The sequence below is a fragment of the Salvelinus alpinus genome, chromosome 4, assembly GCF_045679555.1.
Source record: "Salvelinus alpinus chromosome 4, SLU_Salpinus.1, whole genome shotgun sequence".
NCBI classification, from domain to species: domain Eukaryota; kingdom Metazoa; phylum Chordata; class Actinopteri; order Salmoniformes; family Salmonidae; genus Salvelinus; species Salvelinus alpinus.
Genome location: NC_092089.1, coordinates 33,284,230 through 33,304,827, shown reverse-complemented (window position 1 = coordinate 33,304,827; position 20,598 = coordinate 33,284,230). Strand labels below are relative to the sequence as shown.

Sequence of the window (20,598 nt, the reverse complement as noted above, 5' to 3'; positions counted from 1 at the left end):
CCAATGACAGTTCGGAAAATTTGGATTGACGTTTTCCTGGGCGAATACGAGTCAGCTTTCCCAGGGCGTGGTTGGAAACGTATTTATCAAATTCATTTTGAATTTGAATCGGTTGTTACAGTAAATAATCAGCCAATTGATAAGAATATCATGGAAGACTGACATAAACAGCCATCTAATGTTTAGATGAAGTAGAGAGGATGGCATGGCATGGCATTTGCCAAATATGTTGTATTTATAGATACAGTATGAACATACAGTGCATTCGGAAAGTATTCAGACCCCTTGACTTTTTCCACATTTTGTTACGTTACAGACTTATTCTAAAATGGATTAAATATATTTTTCCTCATCGATCTACACACAATACCTCACAATGACAAAGCGGAAACAGGTTTTTCAACATTTTTGCACATTTTATTTACATAAGTATACAGACCCTTTGCTATGAGACTCGAAATTGAGCTCAGGTGTATACTGTTTCAATTGATCATCCTTGAGATGTTTCTACAATTTGATTGGAGTCCACCTGTGGTAAATTAAATTGATTGGACATGATTTGGAAAGGCACACACCTGTCTATATAAAGTCCCACAGTTGACAGTGCATGTCAGAGCAAAAACCAAGCCATGAAGTCGAAGGAATTGTCCGTAGAGCACCGAGACAGGATTGTTGAGGCAAAGATATGGGGAAGGGTACAAAAATAATTCTGCAGCATTGAAGGTCCCAACAAACACAGTGGGCTCCATCATTCTTAAATGGAAGAAGTTTGGAACCACCAAGACTCTTCCTAGATCTGACTGCCCGGTCAAACTGAGCAATCGGGAGAGAAGGTCCTTGGTCAGGGAGGTGACCAAGAACCCAAGGGTCACTCTGACAGAGCTCCAGCGTTCCTCTGTGGAGATGGGAGAACCTTCCAGAAGGACAGCCATCTCTGCAGCACTCCACCAATCAGGCCTTTATGGTAGAGTGGCCAGATGAAAGCCACTCCTCAGTAAGGCACATGACAGCCTGCTTGGAGTTTGCCAAAAGGCACCTGAAGGACTCTGACCATGAGAGACAAGATTCTCTGGTCTGATGAAACCAAGATTGAACTCTTTGGACTGAATGCCAAGTATCATATCTGGAGTAAACCTTGCACCATCCTTACGGTGAAGCACTGTGGTGGCAGCATCATGCTGTGGGGATGTTTTTCAGTGGCAGGGACTGGGAGACTAGTCAGGATCGGGGGAAAGATGAACAGAGCAAAGAACAGAGCCCGGACTGTACTTCCAACAGGACAACTACCTTAAGCACACAGCCAGGAGTGGCTTCGGGACAAGTGTCTGAATGTCCTTAAACGGCCCAGCCAGAGCCCGGACTTGAACCCGATCAAACTCTGCCATTACTGCTAAAGGTGCTTCAACAAAGTACTGAGTAAAGGGTCTGAATACTTATGTAAATGTGATATGTCTAAAAACCTGTTTTTGCTTCATCATTATGGGGTATTGTGTGTATATAGATGAGGGAAACTGTAATCAGTTTTAGAATAAGGCTGTAACATAACAAAATGTGGAAAAAGTAATGGGGTCTGAATACTGTCTGAAGGCAATGTATATGGATCTGTGCCATTTACTTTGAACTGGACTGTGTTTATAGCATGAGCGGTAATGAGTAGATGTGCTTGTTTTGAGATCGAAGCGAGAGCTACATGTAGCCACGTGTGCATATTTTGTTCATATCTTTTGCTAGTTAATGAGTTTTTAGCCCAGTTACATAATTTGTTGACAGCAATAGGGGAGTGATTGCTTCCTACAAGAGAACAAACGTGTACATTTCTAGGCATCTTTGAAAAGCGAGTCAGGTAATGAGCTTTTTTTGTCTTGAAGGGGCAGTGTTGTGTTTTGGGACAGGGTTGAATAAGCTAAGTAGCCAATAGGCAGAGGGTAGCATAATTTGTCTGATTCTCTGTAATAGTGGTATGGGAATAATAATACATTTTATTTTGACAATTAGTCTTATTCTGACAATTAATCTTGATGGTTGTACAGTCGTCTCAAATAAAACTGTGAAGGACCTTGGCGTTACTCTGGACCCTGATCTCTCTTTTGATGAACATATCAAGACTGTTTCAAGGACAGCTTTTTTCCATCTACGTAATATTGCAAAAATCAGAAATTTCTTGTCCAAAAATTATGCAGAAAAATGTATCCATGCTTTTGTTACTTCTGGGTTAGACTACTGCAATGCTCTACTTTCCGGCTACCCGGATAAAGCACTAAATAAACTTCAGTTAGTGCTAAATACGGCTGCTAGAATCCTGACTAGAACCACATTTTCTGTTAAGGCAAGGGCTGATGTTTTACTGCTAACCTACAAAGCATTAGATGGGCTTTCTCCTACCTATCTTTCCGATTTGGTCCTTCCGTACATACCTACACGTACACTACGGTCACAAGACGCAGGCCTCCTAATTGTCCCTAGAATGTCTAAGCAAACAGCGGGAGGCAGGGCTTTCTCCTATAGAGCTAAATTTTTATGGAATGGTCTGCCTACCCATGTGAGAGACGCAGGCTCTGTCTCAACCTTTAAGTCTTTATTGAAGACTCATCTCTTCAGTAGGTCATATGATTGAGGGTAGTCTGGCCCAGGAGTGTGAAGGTGAATGGAAAGGCACGGGAGCAACGAACCGCCCTTGCTGTCTCTGCCTGGCCGGTTCCCCTCTCTCCACTGGGATTCTCTGCCTCAAACACTATTACAGGGGCTGAGTCACTGGCTTACTTGTGCTCTTCCATGCCGTCCCTAGGAGGGGTGCGTCACTTGAGTGGGTTGAGTCGCTGATGTGGGTCTTCCTGTCTGGGTTGGCGCCCCCCCTTGAGTTGTGCCGTGGCGGAGATCTTTGTGGGCTATGTCTCAGGATGGTAAGTTGGTGGTTGAAGATATCCCTCTAGTGGTGTGTGGGCTGTGCTTTGGCAAAGTGGGTGGGGTTATATCCTGCCTGTTTGGCCCTGTCCGGGGGATCATCGGATGTCTCCCGACAGTGTCTCCTGACCCCTCCTGTCTCAGCCTCCAGTATTTATGCTGCAGTAGTTTATGTGTCGGGGGGCTAGGGTCAGTCTGTTATATCTGGAGAATTTCTCCTGTCTTATCCGGTGTCCTGTGTGAATTTAAGTATGCTCTTTCTAATTCTCTCTTTCTCTCTTTCTCTCTCTCGGAGGACCTGAGCCCTAGGACCATGCCTCAGGACTACCTGGCATGATGACTCCTTGCTGTCCCCAGTCCACCTGGACGTGCTGCTGCTCCAGTTTCAACTGTTCTGCCTGCGGCTATGGAACCCTGACCTGTTCACAGGACGTGCTACCTGACCCAGACCTGCTGTTTTCAACTCTCTAGAGACAGCAGGATGGGTAGAGATACTCTCAATGATTGGCTATGAAAAGCCAATTGACATTTACTCCTGAGGTGCTGACTTGTTGCACCCTCGACAACTACTGTGATTATTATTATTTGACCATGCTGGTCATTTATGAACATTTGAACATCTTGGCCATGTTCTGTTATAATCTCCACCCGGCACAACCAGGAGAGGACTGGCCACCCCTCATAGCCGGGTTCCTCTCCAGGTTTCTTCCGAGGTTTGGGCCTTTCTAGGGAGTTTTTCTTCTACACCTGCATTGCTTGCTGTTTGGGGTTTTAGGCTGGGTTTCTGTACAGCACTTTGATATATCAGCTGATGTAAGATCCTGGTCCCGTGTGGCTCAGTTGGTAGAGCATGGCGCTTGCAACGCCAGGGTTGTGGGTTCATTCCCCACGGGGGGACCAGGATGAATATGTATGAACTTTCCAATTTGTAAGTCGCTCTGGATAAGAGCGTCTGCTAAATGACTTAAATGTAAATGTAAGAAGGGCTATATAAATAAATTTGATTTTATATCTTGTAAAGTGGTTCCTTGCATCAAACACAACAACATTTTTAGTCACCTCCTTGTCTGAAGGACAAGTGGATAAACAGGTTAATGTCAAGCCCTGCATGTTTTTTTTTTCAAAAGTCTCATGGAATGTAGGCTGACATTGAACACCACTCAATGGCTGCTGCTGTGGGCTTAACAACAGATGTCGTGGAAAATTGCAAGATTATGTTAGAATGCTTGTATAGCATTATAATGGTTGTTTTATTCGACAGAATAGAATATTCTGTTAACTATTGTGTGTGTGTGTTCTACTGAGGATGGGCCTCTATGAGATAACACTGACAGAGGAGATTTACGATGTCTTTGGGTGATAAAACCTAAAGAGCATTCCAGAGAACATGAGCTAATGTTTCTCTTCTATACCGTACCAGGGAGAGACGGTTCCTGTTTGGAGTAGGAGGGCCAGACACTGGTCTTTACAATGAAAACTGTTGACACAGCAGTAACTGTCTGCTGTGTTTTATAGATATCTTTCATACAAATCTTAACCTTTGTGAACTGTTCCTAAGATCTGTGGTTCGTCATGTAAGTTGAGAGGGGTGTATCTTGGCTATAAAAGATCTTTGTACTTTTATGTTTGTACTTTTCAATGGTTCATTAGAGATAGTGCATCATTGAAAGTCAAAAAGGCAATTGCAAAGCTCTTATTATTAAAGATGTAATTTAAGTATAACTCTGACTGGTGTGTGAAGTTTGTAACTCCCCTCATTTGGTAATGCAGAAATATGCCACCACACAGAACAGCTATTTCTATGTAAAAATGTTATGGGGTGCATTTTCTCCATTGTTTTTGATGGTAGCCCACTCTGGTAGATTATTATGATTATGACATTATGATAAAATAGCCACAGTAGCCTACTTGACCACTGTTTAAACTGTAACTTAAAGTGGGTACAGCCTCTGTGTTCACAGTAAAGACAGTTGCACTGACTTTTCACAACTTTCAAGTTTGCGCACTGCAGACCTGAAATTTGCTTAGTGCCGAAAAAAATGTGAGGGAACATTGCTCATGACTTGTATGGAATTTGTGCCACAAATGCTAACGTTTGCATGTGCAAACTGTCAGGGAAACTAAACCAAATCATGGATTGCTGTCATACCTTTTCCATAGACTGCTTACAGGATAAGTAAATCAACATGTCATTTTTTTATTTGGGTGAACTATCCCTTTAACAACACGTGATGCTCAACCCTGGTTCCAAAGGATAACCTACCCAGTGCAAGGTTTAGTCCCGGTCTACTGTACAATAGATGACTTTGGTAATATACTTCTAAAACAGTGACATAACTTTTGGAAAATCATAGAAGCAACTGGTATTGCCTATTTGTTAATAAATAGCTGCAGAAGTAGGGCTGGCACAATAAACATATAGCCAGCCGTATAACTGACAATTATAGACAAAAAAATTCTACAGTTATGGATAATCATGAACTACAAACTATAATAGTTATAATCGTTTTAGCTAATACATTTTGTATATAGTAGATATGTTTTCAGGTATAGGCTTATACTTTACCCAATAGCAGTCTTTCATTTTTACATGAAGAGGGTAAAGTTGGTATTAATTTTAGGAGCAGAGTGTACTTAGCTTATAAATTAACTAGAGACAATGTCCAAGATGGATGCCAGTGTTTTTCAACATAAACTACTCACTTTCGCATGGTCATTGCTAGATGGGATACAGTTTATCAAATTGATGTCAAAAGTTGATTATTTTTTCATTTTAGCTAACCCTAACCTTTTTCCCAAATCTAACCTAATTCTCCAAACCTGCTACATTTATTATCCGAGCCTACGGTGTAAATTCTCCTAACCTGCTACGAAAAGTCCTTTCTGACAAACTAACCATCTAGTCAAAACCTGTGTTTATTGCCCTCTTTTTAGATTCGGTTTAACAGAGCAGATAACACCTGCACACTAGCACAGCTCAGTGCGCACTTGGATCTGTGCTATCCAAAATCCTTGGGACGTCCCTACTCCATTGAAGTTGACATTTCTGAAATGTAACATGGTTAACATGGATAATTAACAATTAACAGCCAAAGCATTGCTTCCACTGTCTTGATGGCTTTCCTCCCTGTGGTGCCTAGTAGTCTTAATGCCCTGTAGAAGGATTGACCTGCAAACCTTCTGCATCCCACTTCGACAGACTCAGAACTTACTCTTTGGTACTGCTCCACCAGGTCCTCGTACTTCGGCCTATTTTCTTTCATTTGTCTCCTCAATGCGGTCCTCCCAAGGGACAATGAGCTCCATTAAGATGACCTGCTTGGATGTTTCAGAAAGCAGCACGTCTGGCTTCCCTGATTATCTGCTTGACCACGCCTGTGTGCTCCAGTCATCCTGGCACCTCAAGGATCCCTTCTTTCTGGACTGATGTAGGAGTTCTTCAGGAGGTAGTCTGTCAGACGGCTGGCCCCAATGCTGAAGAATATATTTCCTTCAACACTGAGCAGCGAGATGGTTCTGAAATGGTTGATGTTCTTCGAGTTCTCCTCCTTCAGAATCCATACTCCTTCTGCACATCTCCACTGTTGAGAGACTTTGCCCCTCCTCCAGATCACCTTCTGGATGCTCTTGCCCTCTTGACAACCTCCTGTACATCCTTCCAGCAGGGCTCCTTCTTGTTTAACTCTGTGGTTGGTACTGGTAGATCTATCAAGGCCTTGCCGTGCTCCAGATCTTGCTCTCTGATTGCGTTGCTGTACGTGCTGCGTAGATGGTTGTTGATCTCATCTTTGGAGCAGGTAAGGTGACCACTGTGACCTAGCAGCTGTTCAATAAATCCAAAGAGATTTGCTAAAGGCAGCCCGCTTCCTTGCCCTCTTTTTCCTGTGCCTTCCATGCCACTCAGCTCTCTGCAAGGCCCTGAGGATGTTCCGTAGCGCTGACAAGGCTGGTCTTTCTTCTTCACTCGCCTCCTTGAACTGTTCTTAACTCCTGCCTTATCTGGTGGATCTTTGCCGCTCTATGCCCAGTTGGTTAACCAAGCTGTCTCTGACCTGATGGAGTATTCTCCTTTTGACAGCTCTCAGCTCTCACTAATTGACGTTGGACTACTGTTCACTATACATCACTTTAATCCTGTACATATCTACGTCAATTAACTCGTACCCCTGCACATCGACTCGGTACTGGTAAAAAAAGTTATCATTACTCATTACTTTTATTATTCACATGTGAAACTGCAATTCACATGTGAGTTGAACACATTTTATGTGAAAAGGTGGTGTTACATGTGATATTAAAATGTAATACATGTGAACATATGGTTTCCCGTGAAGATTTCAGCTCAACATGTGAAAGCAGCTATTTCAAATGTGAAAATGCAAATATGACATTTTTTTGTAAGAGCGATTCTTAGAAGGAGCTTCACAACAGCTCACTGATACGGATGATTCTGCAAGGTTACCATGAGTTGTGTTTGCAGCTCCTTGAAATCAATAAGAATGTCGCCACTATGGAACCAGTTGTGAACTTTGGTCTCCATCCAAATAAATATTTGTGGTGGATAAACAGAACTAGATTGAGCAAATTCAGACTTCTTCCCTTCGATGTTCATGAATACAATTACATGTATAATATGTTCCTGATACATTTTATTTATCAGTCAAACTGGGGAAATATCATTCAGCATGCCAACTGAAGGGTTTTCATATAGAATATAGTAATCTGTTCATTCAACATAGCTAACACTTAATACCGCAAACGTTATCTCCATTTGAGAATCTTGAGTTTCATTGATTGGAGAGCCCGGCTCTATAGCAAGTGGGGCTCCTATGCTCACAGCCAGAGGAATAGATCCTTTGTCTGGATAGGACAAAAAATGTGACACGTCACTCCCTATGCAAATGAGGTGTAAGATTTCAAACCCTACATCTCAGCACCTTGCGGAGAGCGCCATCTGAATTGGGAGACTCAGCTGTTTTGCTGAGTTTAAAGCAATTGACGTTGCACTGTTCACAGAACGTTCTGTACACAAACATTTCGGTCACTCAGAACCAGTCCAGAACCGCTACTAGTCCCCTAAATAAGGGACTTTACTTCAGAGGTTAACAACGTACCCTACTAACAACCAACTTCCGCACCTCTGCAGTGTGGGAGTAGTGGGACTGATAGAAGTTTTGGATTATAGCCAATGACAGTTCAGGGAATTTTGATTGACGTTTTGCTGGGCGAACACTTTTTTGGTTTCTCATACACTTAAAATGTTTTGATTATTGCTTGAATAGTCGCAAAGATTATATTTGTTTGTAAACTTTAAAAAACATATATTTTGGATGTAGCAGTTGTTAGCTAGAATGCGAAAATCCAATAATAATCCCTAAGTAATGTGAAATTGGGTGGCAGGTAGTTGAGCATTGGGCCAGTAACCGAAAGGTTGCTGGTTTCTAATCCCCGAGCCAACTAAGTGACAAATCTGTCAATGTGCCCTTGAGCAAGGTACTTAACCCTAATTGCTCCAGGGTCGCAGTCAATAATTGCAGGCTGTGACCCCACTCTCCGAGGTTGTCTCAGGGGGAGAGGGATATGCAAAAAACAAATGTCCAATTCACAAATGTGTATAATACTGTGTATAGTACATGTGTGAAATAGGACAAATGTGTATAATACTGTGTATAGTACATGTGTGAAATAGGACAAATGTGTATAATACTGTGTATAGTACATGTGTGAAATAGGACAAATGTAAGCACCCTCCTAATTATTATTATTATTATAAATCTACTCATAAGCAACATGTAAATGGAGGCTTTTTTAGCTGACCGTCTATGAGAACTTCCAATATGGCGCGCATCACCCACCTGCGGAAATGTTTGCAAACACAGAAAAGGGTATTTTGATTGATATGAAACATCTTCCTTGATAACAAATATTTTTTTTAAATACTACCAATGCCACAACATAATTGACCTTACTGCACAAATGAAGCTTAATGTTGTTTTCATAGATAGAGTAGGAACAGACAGTATTTCTAACCTCCCTTCCTCTTTTTTATTCCCCCTTTAGCAGTGTGCCTCAACCCCCCCCCACCCCCCCACTACCACCCATCCCCATTTCCCTCCTCTCTCCTCTCCTCTCCCGCTGCCTTGCACCTCTCTCAGTATGTGCTGTCAATAATTGATGGTTCTACAGACTCAAAGGGTAACAGGTCCAATCTCTCATGTATGTATTTATTTACCATTCCTACACACACCCAGTCAGTGAGACCACTACCTGTGTTTCTTAGAGCATGGCGACCGATACCCAGAGACCCCTCTGTCTCTGTGTCCTACATGTACTGCTTGTCAGGGCAGGGTCATGAGGGTTTGTTATCCATCAGTGCGTGTCCCTGCGGCCAAGATGAGGTTAATATTGCTAGTCTGGCTGACAGCAGGATAGAGGGAAGGAAGTAAAGAGATTAAATGAGTGAGAGGCAGGGGGCAGAGAGAGAGAGAGAGAGAGAGAGAGAGAGAGAGAGAGAGAGAGAGAGAGAGAGAGAGAGAGAGAGAGAGAGAGAGAGAGAGAGAGAGAGAGAGAGAGAGAGAGAGAGAGAGAGAGAGAGAGAGAGAGAGAGAGAGAGAGAGAGAGAGAGAGAGAGAGAGAGAGAGAGAGGGGAGTGATTTAATTCATCCCTAAGCAGTACTGATTGACTATAGCTAGCACACTGGCACTCACAAGCACTAACACCCACACAGAACGATGGAGAGAGACAGCAGAAATGAGAAGTTCTTCTCCAGAAAGAGAAGTTTCACTTTTGGGGCATATGGAGGGTGAGTAACAGTCAAAGTATTGGGAACAAATTAAAATGCTTTGGTTCTTGTGTCAGAATCTGAATAAGATCTTGAAATAGTTGTCCATAGAAGTAGTCCTTAATGTCATGTGGCAAATTGTCTAAGGAGTTACCACTTTCCCTATTCACAGTGTGGACAAGTTCATATGTGAAAATGAGACTAGGTGAGAAAAACTTAAAAATACCTTTATTTACCTTTATCCACATTAGATGTAGTTTATTTCTCGCTGGTCATTTTACAATGGATTTAGAGCTTAATACACTTGCAGTTGATGAATGGGAAAGGTGATGGTTGCATTTCTTTGCTCTGTCATTCCACCTGTTGCAGCAGACCAGAACCTTTAGAGCACAGCATTCTGGATATTTTGGACTCCCCTACCAGCGAGACCAAACCGTTACTCTCTGCTAGCAGCAACCAGAAGGTAAAATGACTTAATTGTGATAATGTGTCTTTCATCATATCCTTTTTGCATTTGTTGATCACATCATCACTAATTTAGTCTCCCTGCATTCCCCTGCATCTGTGTTTGTCTAACGTTGATACTCTTTCTCTTCCTGTTTCTCCCTGAACCTCCTGTCTGTCTGTCTGTCTGTCTGTCTGTCTGTCTGTCTGTCTGTCTGTCTGTCTGTCTGTCTGTCTGTCTGTCTGTCTGTCTGTCTGTCTGTCTGACTTTGTCTGTCTGTCTGTGTTTTCCATGTAAGGTGACAGAGCTGTTTGAGATCATTGAGAAGTTGCAGGTGAGTGTACAGCACCATTCCCTCTCTGTTTTGTGTAGTCTCTGTGTGTACAACAGTTCTCTCTCCAGTTAGTCAATCAGTCAGTCACTGTTACCTTCCCTCTCCTTCATCAGAGCAGCAGGCTAGATGAACAGCGCTGTGAATTCCCTCTGCCTTTGAGGGTGAGTCTTTCTCCTAAAATATAATGTCAAGATCTGTGTGCACACGTGTGTGTGTGTTGACAATGACCTTTCAATATTATCAACGATACAGACATTTTTGTTCCCTAAAACACTGATGTCACAATAGTTGTAACACTCATACCAGCATACATAAAACTCATTATTAGGTATGCTGATGCAACCATCATCCTATGGATACTACTAGATCTACATTTAATTGGATACACCAGACTTATTAATTATCATCTCACCCTTTTGAAAGTCTCAGCTTTTGAAGATAGGTCATGACCTTCCTCTGATCCTGCCTCCAAAGCTGGGTGGTTACTGGATAGACCCCCCGCTACAGAAGTTTGCTGAGACCAGTCCGACATCCTCTCATTACGGACTAGACCCAGAGACCTATGACATCATGGAGAGAGACAGCGAGGCCACATACTACCAGGAGTTCTTCCGCTCACGAGTTAGTAGAGTACCGCCCATAGGACTACTCTTATTCTGTTCCATTTGATGGTAGAGATGGACTATGATCCAAGATGATGAAATACATACATAGTAGCTGTGTGACTTTCTCTCCTATGTCAGTATCATCACTCGTTCACAGCAGTGGACCCCTCCCTGGGACCCCTCCTTCTCTCTGTCTGTTTGGAGGAAGAAGAGAAGAGGCTGAGAGTAATACTGAGGTTGTATCAGAAAGAATGGAAATGATTCAATTAATGTAATGAAACACCCTGGTGAATTCCATGAGCAACAGTTATTACGTCTGTCTTTCCTTTCCAGAATGAGGGAATGCTCTATGCATGGGGTTTTCTCTGTGTCTCTGTTCCCAAACATCCCGTCTGCTGTGGAGCTGGCCAAGGTACCATTACTAGTCTCTCCAACAGACGTGTGTATTCTAGATGAACCTTTATTGTACTTTTACTGAAAACATTTACCATCATTGAAAAAACCCAAACTGACCATGTCCTTTTCAGATGCTATGCGACAGTGTGACTGTGCCCAGATTTGATGTGGTCAGTTACCTCAAGGTACTTCTTTTTCACTGTACATATTCCCAAATGCTTTAGGCCTTCATGTTACACAGAATGTACTCTTCAAATGACCTCTAAACCCTGAGACCATTTTGACAAAAATGTGTGCCCTCTCCTTCCCCTTTATCTCTCTGTCTCTCCCTCCCTCTCTCCCTCTCTTTGCTTCTTTCTTTCTTTCTCTCTTCCCCTCTCTGTCTTTCAGGCACCAGATCTTATAACAGCATTTGATGAACACAGAGTGTCTCCGAATTTCAAGTTTGGTGTCTTGTATCAGAGAGAGGGACAGGTAAATAACTGGAATGCAGGCAGAAGCTTGGAAGCATTAAATAGTAGCACTAGTCTACTGTACATTACCTCTCATATTTTCTCTCTATCTTTTACAGTTGACAGAGGAGGACATACTCTGTAACAATGAGGAAAGTGAAGAGTTTCAAGAATTCCTCTCTATTTTGGGAGCTACAGTCGCACTTCAAGGGTTCACTGGGTAATGTACAGTAACCGACATTTTGACATAGCCTTATGGAGTAATTACAGAAATATGACATTGTAACAGGAAGAGATGAATAAGAAGATACCAGCAGCTTACTGTCACTCCCTCTCCCCAACTACCTCTTCCCTCTTTCTCTCCCCCATTCTCTCTCTCCCTCCCTCTCTTCCAGGTTTCGAGGAGGTTTGGACGTGTGTCACGGCCAGACAGGAAGTGATGCGGTCTTCACTTCCTTCCACAGCAGAGAGATTATGTTCCATGTGTCCACCAAACTCCCCTTCACAGAGGGCGATACACAACAGGTTAGCCTGAATAACAACACCAAATCATCCTCACCCACAGTCAATCACTTCAACCCAGCTCCAGTGGCTCCCTCTTACCCTCTGCTCATTACTCCTTACAGCTACAGAGGAAGAGACACATAGGCAACGACATCGTTGCTGTTGTTTACCAGGAAGGCCACACCCCTTTTCTGTCTGATGTCATCGGCTCACACTTCCTGCACTGTTTCCTAGTGGTCAGGAGGGTGAGGAAGGGAGTGGGGGATGAGGGGGAGGAGGCAGGAGGAAGAGGGGTGTTCCAGGTAAGAAGATAAAACAAAATGAGAGACACATTGATCTCTTATCACTGTAGGTATTTTTATTGGAATGGAAAGCCTTTTTCAAACCTGGAAGTGGTCTGTTGCAGGTGTCAGTCACAGCCAGAGAGGATGTACCTCCCTTTGGTCCCTCCCTCCCTGATCCTCCCATATTCACAGAGGTGAGTAGAATTCACATCTGAACTTGGTGACATGGTAAAAGACCATGATGCATACTTAGTGTGTCTCTGTTGGCCTATCTTCCAGAGCTCCCTGTTGAGAGAGTTCCTTCTGACCAAGCTTATCAATGCAGAGATCTCCTGTTATAAGGCTGAGAGGTTCAGTAGACTGGAGGTAACCACAGAAGAACAACACCAACACCATTATAAATGTATACAGTAATTCTTGAGGCATTACATGCACATATCCAAAGACTTTCTAGATGCAAATCTGGTATCTTTTTATGTGGAACAGAAACCAAAGAAACAAGTCTTTCCTCTTCTCCAATTCCTCTCTTCTGCTCCCCATCTCTTACTTAACTCCTCTATGATGCCTCCTTCTCTCCCCCGTCTCTGCCTCCTTCTCTCCTCCGCCTCTGCCTCCTTCTCTCCCCCGTCTCTGCCTCCTTCTCTCCTCCGTCTCTGCCTCCTTCTCTCCCCCGTCTCTGCCTCCTTCTCTAACCCGTCTCTGCCTCCTTATCTCCTCCGTCTCTGCCTCCTTCTCTCCCCCGTCTCTGCCTCCTTCTCTCCTCCGTCTCTGCCTCCTTCTCTCCTCCGTCTCTGCCTCCTTCTCTCCTCTGTCTCTGCCTCCTTCTCTCCCCCGTCTCTGCCTCCTTCTCTCCTCCGTCTCTGCCTCCTTCTCTCCCCCGTCTCTGCCTCCTTCTCTCCTCCGTCTCTGCCTCCTTCTCTCCTCTGTCTCTGCCTCCTTCTCTCCCCCGTCTCTGCCTCCTTCTCTCCTCCGTCTCTGCCTCCTTCTCTCCCCCGTCTCTGCCTCCTTCTCTCCTCCGTCTCTGGCTCCTTCTCTCCCCCGTCTCTGCCTCCTTCTCTCCTCCGTCTCTGCCTCCTTCTCTCCCCCGTCTCTGCCTCCTTCTCTCCCCCGTCTCTGCCTCCTTCTCTCCTCCGTCTCTGCCTCCTTCTCTCCTCCGTCTCTGCCTCCTTCTCTCCTCCGTCTCTGCCTCCTTCTCTCCCCCGTCTCTGCCTCCTTCTCTCCTCCGTCTCTGCCTCCTTCTCTCCTCCGTCTCTGCCTCCCTCTCTCCTCTCATTCTATCTTTTCAAGCTGCGCACTCGTTCGTCCCTCCTGGAGGGTCTGCAGGCGGAACTGTCCACCCGCTCCCAGTGCATGATGGGAGATTCGCCTGTGTCTGCCCTCTCGACTTCTGAGGGGATGAGGGGTGTAACTGAGGGGAGTGGAGGGTTCATCGAAAACTTTAAGGTGAAGTCAGAAATCCTTGACTTTTCACTCCAGTATGGGGAAAGGGTGGGTTTTGGATTTGGCATCCATATTTCCTGTCTTTGTTGCAGAGAGCCATTAGGGTACGCAGTAATTCTTTTGACACTCTTGGGGGGCCTAGAAAGATGGGCGGGGTGCCGCTCCCACAGAAGCCCAAGGTAACTCATACTGAAGATGGAAGCACTTTCTCTTTTTTCAGTGAATATCTTATTGATATGTTTGTGGGAAATACTGACCACCCCTGTTGGTTTTTGTCTCCCTCTCCAGGCTGCTACAGAGAGAGATGGAGAGAGGTAAGACACTACAGAGAACGGACAAATCATGCAGATGGATGGACAGACAGACAGATGTTGTTTTTTGTCTTTCAGTGAGTTGGCCTACAAGCCCCCTGAACCCAGCTTTCCGCCCACAGACAACCTGGGCTCCACAGAGGTCAAAGACCACTCCAGTCCCCAGGAGAATACGTAGACAGACAGAATTATGTGTATATTTTAGTAATAACCGAGTGGATACTTTGTATGTACAGTGCATTCGGAAAGTATTCAGACCCCTTGACTTTTTCCACGTTTTGTTACGTTACAGCCTTATTCTAAAATGGATTATTCTAAAATGGATGAAATAGTTTTTTTCCCTCATCAATCTACACACAATACCCCATAGTGACAAAGCAAAAACAGGTTTTTAGACATTTTTGTAATTTTATAACAAATAAAACACTGAAATATCAGACCCTTCACTCAGTACTTTGTTGAAGCACCTTCAAATCAAATCAAATTGTATTAGTCACATGCACCGAACAGGTGTAGACCTTACAGTGAAATACTTACTTAGGAGCCGCTAACCAACAAATGTAGTTAAAAAAAATACGGATATTAAATAAAAGTAACAAGTAATTAAAGAGCAGCAGTAAAATAACAATAGCGAGACTATATACAGGGGTACAGGGAGAGAGTGTCAGTTGTGTAAAAGAGGGGGGGGGGGGGGGCAATGCAAATAGTCTGGGTAGCCATTTCATTAGTTGTTCAGGAGTCTTATGGCTTGGGGGTAGAAGCTGTTTAGAAGCCTCTTGGACCTAGACTTGGTGCTCCGGTACCGCTTGCCGTGCGGTAGCAGAGAGAACAGTCTATGACTAGGGTGGCTGGAGTCTTTGACAATTTTTAGGGCCTTCCTCTGACACCGCTTGGTATAGAGGTCTTGAATGGCAGGAAGCTTGGCCCCAGTGATGTACTGGGCCGTTAGCACTAACCTCTGTAGTGCCTTGCGGTCGGAGCCCTAGCAGTTGCCATACCAGGCAGTGATGTAACCAGTTAGGATGCTCTCGATGGATCAGCTGTAGAACCTTTTGAGGATCTGATGACCCATGCCAAATCTTTTCAGTCTCCTGAGGGGGAATAGTTTTTGTCGTGACCTCTTCACGACTGTCTTGGTGTGCTTGGACCATGTTAGTTTGTTGGTGATGTGGACACCAAGGAACTTGAAGCTCTCAACCATTTCCACTGCAGCCCCGTCGATGAGAATGGGGGCGTGCTCGGTCCTCTTTTTCTTGTAGTCCACAATCATCGCCTTTGTCTTGATCACATTGAGGGAGAGGTTGTTGTCCTGGCACCACACGGCCAAGACTCTGACCTCCTCCCTATAGGCTGTTTGTTTGTTGTCGGTGATCAGGCCTACCACTGTTGTGTCATCGACAAACTTAATGATGGTGTTGGAGTCGTGATTGGCCGTGCAGTCATGAGTGAACAGGGAGTACAGGAGGGGACTGAGCACGCACCCCCGAGGGGCCCCTGTGTTGAGGATCAGCGTGGCGGATGTGTTGTTTTGTTACCTACACTTACCACCTGGGGGCTGCCCATCAGGAAGTCCAGGATCCAGTTGCAGAGGGAGGTGTTTAGTCCCAGGGTCCTTAGCTTATTGATGAGCTTTCAGGGCACTATGGTGTTGAACGCTAAGCTGTAGTCAATGAATAGCATTCTCACATAGGTGTTCCTTTTGTCCAGGTGGGAAAGGGCAGTGTGGAGTGCAATAGAGATTGCATCATCTGTGGATCTGTTGGTATGCAAATTGGAGTGTGTCTCGGGTTTCTGGGATAATGGTGTTGATGGTGTTGATGTGAGCCATGACCAGCCTTTCAAAGCACTTCATTGCTACAGACGTGAGTGCTACGGGGCGGTAGTCATTTAGGCAGGTTACCTTGGTGTTCTTGGGCACAGGCATTATGGTGGTCTGCTTGAAACATGTTGGTATTACAGACTCAGACAGGAAGAGGTTGAAAATGTCAGTGAAGACATTTTTTTATTATATATATATTTTTTAAGGGGTGGATCAGCTTAATATTGCAGAAAGATTTTCGCTTCCATCAATGTAATTGTCTGCATCATTTCCAATCCCCCATATATTTTTGGGGGGTAAATATATATATATATCCATATACATATACACATATACACATACAGTGGGGAGAACAAGTATTTGATACACTGCCGATTTTGCAGGTTTTCCTACTTACAAAGCATGTAGAGGTCTGTAATTTTTATCATAGGTACACTTCAACTGTGAGAGACGGAATCTAAAACAAAAATCCAGAAAATCACATTGTATGATTTTTAAGGAAATTATTTGCATTTTATTGCATGACATAAGTATTTGATCACCTACCAACCAGTAAGAATTCCGGCTCTCACAGACCTGTTAGTTTTTCTTTAAGAAGCCCTCCTGTTCTCCACTCATTACCTGTATTAACTGCACCTGTTTGAACTCGTTACCTGTATAAAAGACACCTGTCCACACACTCAATCAAACAGACTCCAACCTCTCCACAATGGCCAAGACCAGAGAGCTGTGTAAGGACATCAGGGATAAAATTGTAGACCTGCACAAGGCTGTGATGGGCTACAGGACAATAGGCAAGCAGCTTGGTGAGAAGGCAACAACTGTTGGCGCAATTATTAGAAAATGGAAGAAGTTGAAGTTGACGGTCAATCACCCTCGGTCTGGGGCTCCATGCAAGATCTCACCTCGTGGGGCATCAATGATCATGAGGAAGGTGAGGGATCAGCCCAGAACTACACGGCAGGACCTGGTCAATGACCTGAAGAGAGCTGGGACCACAGTCTCAAAGAAAACCATTAGTAACACACTACGCCGCCATGGATTAAAATCCTGCAGCGCACGCAAGGTCCCCCTGCTCAAGCCAGCGCATGTCCAGGCCCGTCTGAAGTTTGCCAATGACCATCTGGATGATCCAGAGGAGGAATGGGAGAAGGTCATGTGGTCTGATGAGACAAAAATAGAGCTTTTTGGTCTAAACTCCACTCGCCGTGTTTGGAGGAAGAAGAAGGATGAGTACAACTCTAAGAACACCATCCCAACCGTGAAGCATGGAGGTGGAAACATCATTCTTTGGGGATGCTTTTCTGCAAAGGGGACAGGACGACTGCACCGTATTGAGGGGAGGATGGATGGGGCCATGTATCGCGAGATCTTGGCCAACAACCTCCTTCCCTCAGTAAGAGCATTGAAGATGGGTCGTGGCTGGGTCTTCCAGCAAGACAACGACCCGAAACACACAGCCAGGGCAACTAAGGAGTGGCTCTGTAAGAAGCATCTCAAGGTCTTGGAGTGGCCTAGCCAGTCTCCAGACCTGAACCCAATAGAATATCTTTGGAGGGAGCTGAAAGTCCGTATTGCCCAGCGACAGCCCCGAAACCTGAAGGATCTGGAGAAGGTCTGTATGGAGGAGTGGGCCAAAATCCCTGCTGCAGTGTGTGCAAACCTGGTCAAGAACTACAGGAAACGTATGATCTCTGTAATTGCAAACAAAGGTTTCTGTACCAAATATTAAGTTCTGCTTTTCTGATGTATCAAATACTTATGTCATGCAATAAAATGCAAATTAATTACTTAAAAATCATACAATGTGATTTTCTGGATTTTTGTTTTAGATTCCGTCTCTCACAGTTGAAGTGTACCTATGATAAAAATGACAGACCTCTACATGCTTTGTAAGTAGGAAAACCTGCAAAATCGGCAGTGTATCAAATACTTGTTCTCCCCACTGTACCTATATAGACATTCATACTTTTTTTTTTAGAATATACCTTTATTATTCCCCGCAAACCTTACCACCCTTCCCCCAATTGGAGTAAACGAATAAACAATAACACTTAGGTTTCTACCATCAGATTATACATCTTATACACATTTTACAGACACTATCTATTTTACAATAGATATATTTTGTTTGTTTTTAGTCCTTCCTCTATTTCTGATGTCCATCCAGTTTGATTTCTATTTGTAACTGTGCTATTTCACAAAGTTTCTGAACCTATATACATTTTACAGACCCCGTATGTTTTACATTGGTTATCTTGTTATTAGTCCCACCCTTCAGCACCCTTCAGCTCCATTCAACCCCTCCCATCTATCTCTCAACATCATCCATTTTGGATTTCTATTTGCCATATATTTTTCAACTGTGCTGTGATGCTTGACAAAAGTACTGAACCTTTCTATTCTCATAGCTTCTACAGATTGTAAATGAAAAAAAATTTTTTTTGCTAAAATAATAATTATATTATTGATTGATTGACTATGGCTTTTCAAATCACCGAGTATTGCTATCTGCAGCGTTAGTTCTAGGCAAATGTTGCAATTCTTCAGCCATTCCTGAACCTGTGACCAAAAACGAGCTACATATGGACAATACCAAAATAAATGATCTAATGACTCTGCCTCATCACAGCAAAATCTGTAGAGCTAGGAAGATTGTATCCCCCATATATATAACATTCGATTGGTTGCAAGACTTTTGGTAATTTAAATTGAAAAATTTGAAGTTTTGAATCCGCCGTTGTTTTGCGTATCAATTCATAAACCATGTGCCATGGAATGGGTACATCGAAAATCTCTTCCCAACTATTTTGCAATTTATATGGCACAGCTGTCAGTTTTTTGGTCCTTAAATGAAATTGGTATATATTTTTTATTTATCACACTTTTCTTTAACCATTTATGTTCTTTAATACAGGTCCGACATACAAGTTCCCTACTTTTTTCCCCTTCTACTTGCCTCTTCCATTTTTGTGGTAATGCTGCAATTAGTTGGTTGTGATTTTGGGTAGAGCAGACATTTCCATATGTCTGTGTTAGCTGCATGTGTGACATAACTCCACCAGTCCTATTTACGATATCATTCACTAAAATTATACCTCTTTAAAAATTTCTTCGAAAAATATGTTTTTTTTAATCAATTAGTATATTTGAGTCTAACCACAATATTTGTTGTATTATTTGTTCTGTCTTTTCAGGTGGATTAAACTGAAATTGCAACCAACTTTCTAAGGCTTGTTTAAAAAATAACAATATTTTGGAGATTGTTTTCCTTTTCAAACAACCGAAAGTGAACAGGTGTAATCTGAATAAAGGGAAAAAGGCCATTCTTGAACATAGGATGAGACATTCCTACCAATTTACTAGAGAACCTGTTTGAATTTAAGTATAACTTTTGTATGACTGATGCCTTTAGTGAGAGGTCTGATGTTTTACTATTTAATCTTTTCTGCCCTCCGAATTCATATTCGTTGTATAAATTGGCCCTTTTAATTTTGTCTGGCTTGCCATTCCAAATAAAATTTTGTTCATATAATTTAAAAAGCAGGTCACTAGGTGTAGGCAAAATCATAAACAAATAGGTAAACTGTGATATGACTAAAGAGTTAATCAGGGTGATTTTCCCACAAATAGACAGTAGCAAGCAAGATCGTATCTATTTTTGCTAACTTTCTATAAAAGTTTTATGGAGTGAGTTCATTTCTTTCTTTTGGGATTTGTTTACCGAGTATGTCCACATCTCCGTCAGACTATTTAATTGGTAAACTACACGGTAATGTAAAATGTGCATTTCTTTAGTGATCCAATACGTAATATCACTTATCATAATTTGGTTTTAATCCAGAGAGGATAGCAAAAGTATCTAGATCCTCTATCAGGCTGTGGAGCGATTCTAATTGTGGTTTTAAAAGAAAACATGAATCATCAGCGTACAATGGCACCTTAGTTTTTAAGCCACAGATTTCTAATCCCTTAATATTATTGTTTGATCTACTTTTAACAGCTAACATATCGATGGCAATAATAAATAGACATGCCGATTGTGGACAACCTTGTTTTACTCCTCTAGATAGTTTTAAACTTTCTGAGATGTAGCCATTATTTACCGTTTTACACCTAGGGTTACTTTACATAACTTTAACCCATTTTATAAGAGATTCCCCAACATTTAAATATTCTAGGCATTTATATATAAACTTCAGTCGTACTTTATTAAAAGCCTTTTCAAAATCAGCTATGAAAACCAGGCCTGGTATCCCCGATATTTCATAGTATTCTATTGTTTCCAGTACTTGTCTTACATTATCTCCAATATATCGTCCATG

The 20,598-nt window shown here is 42.9% G+C and overlaps 1 protein-coding gene across 3 annotated transcripts; it reads left to right on the top strand.

The window, feature by feature from the left end:
- Nucleotides 1–9,542: 9,542 nt before the first annotated feature.
- Nucleotides 9,543–14,891, top strand: LOC139573328 (rap1 GTPase-activating protein 2-like). Of its 3 annotated transcripts, none has more exons than XM_071396654.1 (19): nucleotides 9,543–9,704; nucleotides 9,856–9,888; nucleotides 10,056–10,146; nucleotides 10,427–10,462; nucleotides 10,576–10,623; nucleotides 10,886–11,083; nucleotides 11,206–11,303; nucleotides 11,401–11,479; nucleotides 11,595–11,648; nucleotides 11,854–11,937; nucleotides 12,035–12,135; nucleotides 12,311–12,440; nucleotides 12,542–12,721; nucleotides 12,826–12,897; nucleotides 12,983–13,069; nucleotides 13,991–14,146; nucleotides 14,236–14,322; nucleotides 14,432–14,457; nucleotides 14,533–14,891. In XM_071396654.1, exons 1-19 carry the CDS (start codon nucleotides 9,634–9,636, stop codon nucleotides 14,630–14,632), a joined length of 1,731 nt encoding a protein of 576 aa, XP_071252755.1. In that variant the 5' UTR covers nucleotides 9,543–9,633; the 3' UTR covers nucleotides 14,633–14,891. The 3 variants fall into 3 exon arrangements, with proteins under 3 accessions (XP_071252755.1, XP_071252756.1, XP_071252754.1); XM_071396655.1 differs by having other exon boundaries at nucleotides 9,544–9,704; nucleotides 10,053–10,146; nucleotides 10,892–11,083; XM_071396653.1 differs by having other exon boundaries at nucleotides 9,544–9,704; nucleotides 10,053–10,146.
- The last annotated feature ends 5,707 nt before the right edge of the window (nucleotides 14,892–20,598 follow it).

Excerpts from the sequence above, each read along its gene's own strand:
- LOC139573328 (XM_071396653.1), top strand. The coding sequence starts at position 9,634 with ATGGAGAGAGACAGCAGAAATGAGAAGTTCTTCTCCAGAAAGAGAAGT. Across the intron at positions 11,938-12,034 it reads TGTATCAGAGAGAGGGACAG|TTGACAGAGGAGGACATACT; the intron begins GTAAATAACTGG and ends TATCTTTTACAG. Across the intron at positions 12,722-12,825 it reads GAGGAAGAGGGGTGTTCCAG|GTGTCAGTCACAGCCAGAGA; the intron begins GTAAGAAGATAA and ends GGTCTGTTGCAG.